Source organism: Babylonia areolata, chromosome 11 (assembly GCF_041734735.1).
Source record: "Babylonia areolata isolate BAREFJ2019XMU chromosome 11, ASM4173473v1, whole genome shotgun sequence".
NCBI classification, from domain to species: domain Eukaryota; kingdom Metazoa; phylum Mollusca; class Gastropoda; order Neogastropoda; family Buccinidae; genus Babylonia; species Babylonia areolata.
Window position 1 is genome coordinate 29,608,379 of NC_134886.1, and position 2,500 is coordinate 29,610,878.

The 2,500-nt window shown below is 42.9% G+C and overlaps 1 protein-coding gene across 2 annotated transcripts in view; it reads left to right on the forward strand.

Moving 5' to 3' along the window:
* LOC143287361 (sulfotransferase 1A1-like) overlaps positions 1-2,500 on the forward strand; it is a 14,951-nt gene that overhangs the window by 6,242 nt on the left and 6,209 nt on the right. For both annotated transcript variants that reach the window (XM_076595326.1, XM_076595325.1), the window contains exon 4: positions 1,943-2,266. In XM_076595326.1, coding sequence (XP_076451441.1) covers positions 1,943-2,266 — 324 coding nt within the window. The remainder of the gene's footprint in view (positions 1-1,942; positions 2,267-2,500) is intronic.

A 2,500-nucleotide genomic window follows, 5' to 3' on the forward strand; every position in this document is an offset into this window, starting at 1 on the left:
TTCATTACTAACGATCTTTCCTATCAAACCGAAATAGAATGTTATTTATGAATATGAATATATGAATAAATCAAAGACCGTAGTTTATAAACTATTTGCTTTTCTACAAGATAAATGATCAGCGAAGAAAAAAACAAACATGATTTTAAGGTTTGACACTAAGATTAGAACTTTTTGGGGGTGGGTGAGTGAAGGGGTTACAAAACCTTAACTCTTAAGACTTAATAGGGGTTGGAGTTTACAAGTATGAAATTACACTAGATAAAATAGTCTTCAAGATGAATTACAGTATGGAATATTCACAACTAGAAACAGTCGGATCTTGAATTTGCTGAAATTGTGGTCAATTCTACAAGTCATTGTCACATTTCTGAAGAGATCTAACTCCAGTCATTCAAAACATTATATGGGTGCAGCCATGTACTCTCCTTGGTGGAAGGGGGATATACAGTGCAGGCACGGAATCTCCATGAACGATGGTTGACAGGTGGATGACATCTGCCGGTTCTCTTTGGCCACAACTGCGTCCACAGATTTCTCTGTCTTTGAGGTTGCTTTTAGTGTCAGTTCCAGGTCGTCGATTGTATTAGTTTTGCGTTGGATTACATAAAAGCCGTAAGAACGGCCAAGCCTCTTTGCGTTTACCCCGCTCATAACCGAGTCATGAGGAAATACAACTTCAGGAAGATCTTGATATATTTCCTCATCTTCTTCATGGACCTTCTTGAATCTATTTTTCGAAGAGTGCAGTTTGACGTCTTGATGAAAAGTGACGTCATTGTTTTGTTCCCTTTTGTTCTTTATTTTTCTTTTGCGTTTTTTTGTGTGAGATGTTCTTTAGTGTTTTGTTTAATGCCCACTTGCAGCTTGTGTGGGAGTCTTGACTGGAGTGACAGGACCAGGTTTGGTGGTTTTAACAATATCAGCATATGTCTTCGTGTTGTTTGAAATGGAACTGTCTGTATGTGTGGAACTGTCAACGGTGTCATTTTTGTACTGTGAATTTTTTAGGGTGCAAATTATTTCTTTTTGGTCATTGACCGCTTTTTCTTCTTTGTCAGCTGCGTTGATGTTGACATTTTCTTTTGTGTTGCCCGCTGGAACTGGATCTGGATCTGTACGTCGCCGAACCAATTTTGATTATATTGTGACTAAAACGGAGAGCGCAGCATTTAAAAAACAACACAAGAAACAAAACAAAAACAAACAAACAAACAAACAAACAAAAAAACAACAACAAAAAACCCAAACAAACAAAAAAAAACAACAACAACAATAACAACAAAAACAACTTTTAAGGACCTGTTAGGTGTGGAGCTGCCGAATCGCTACTGCTTTTCTCTTTGCACATACAGGCAAGCCTGTACATTACCGGCCCTGACCCTACAGAAGGTAGTGCCAAGCCCACAAAATCAAATGACAAAAAACAAAAGGTTCCCACCCCCATCCTTTCCCCTCCTACCTAGCCTGACTAACTAATGTGCAGTATGAGTTTTAGTTTTAGTGGGGGGCTGCAGAACTGCCTACCGCTGCTGTAAATGCGGCGACAGTACTGGCCTGGGAAGTTGTTTCTTCCAGGTGGTTCCATGCTTCGATGGTCTTGACAAAGAAGGAGCATCTGTACTACTCTGAAGTGCCACAGTACAAAAATTTTGGGCAGAAACTTCTGCAGCAGTTCTGTTCAAGGCAGATGGTTTTGAACTTTCTTTTGGAGGTTTGATTTTCTCTTTTGGTGCTGGAATGTCCAGTCAGCCCCCCAAGTTCCTTGTTCTCGTCATTCTTGTAGAGGTGCTACGATTTCAGCAGCTCTGAATTTCAGCTGTTGACTGTTTCCGCCATCTTGAATGTGTGTGTTAGTGTGTGTGTGTGTGTGTGTGTGTGTGTGCGCGCGCGTACATACACGTGTGTGTGTGTGTGTATTTGTGTGTGTGTGTGTGTGCAGGAACCCACTGGCTGTGGGAGGTGGGGTCCATGCTGCTGGCGGGCAGAGCGGAGCACGGACACCGAACCAAGGATCACTCCATGCTGGAAGGCACTCCCCTGGAGGACCTCCAGAGCCTCCCCTCCCCGCGCCTCCTCAACACCCACCTGCCCGTCCACTTCCTGCCCAGCCAGGTCAAGGACAAAAAGGTCAAGGTCATCTTCGTGTACCGCAATGTCAAGGACGTTTTTATTTCGCTGTACCATTTTCTTCAGCGGAGGAAGGGCTTCGACTTCAAGGGCACCATTGAAGAATATCTACGCTATTTTAATTCCGAGAAATGGGGTAAGGGTTTGTACTGGTCAGTGTTCAGAAAGACGAATGTTGTGGGATGAAATTATAACTGCGCACCGTCTGCACACACACACACACACACACACACACGTTGGTTTACAGAGTGTGCAAATTATCGATATAGGAAAGAGAGATATTATATTTGGGGTGTACACTGGGAGCTCCGATGCCACACAGGATATGATGATGACATGGATACTTTATACATTGAGCGCCTATCCTCGG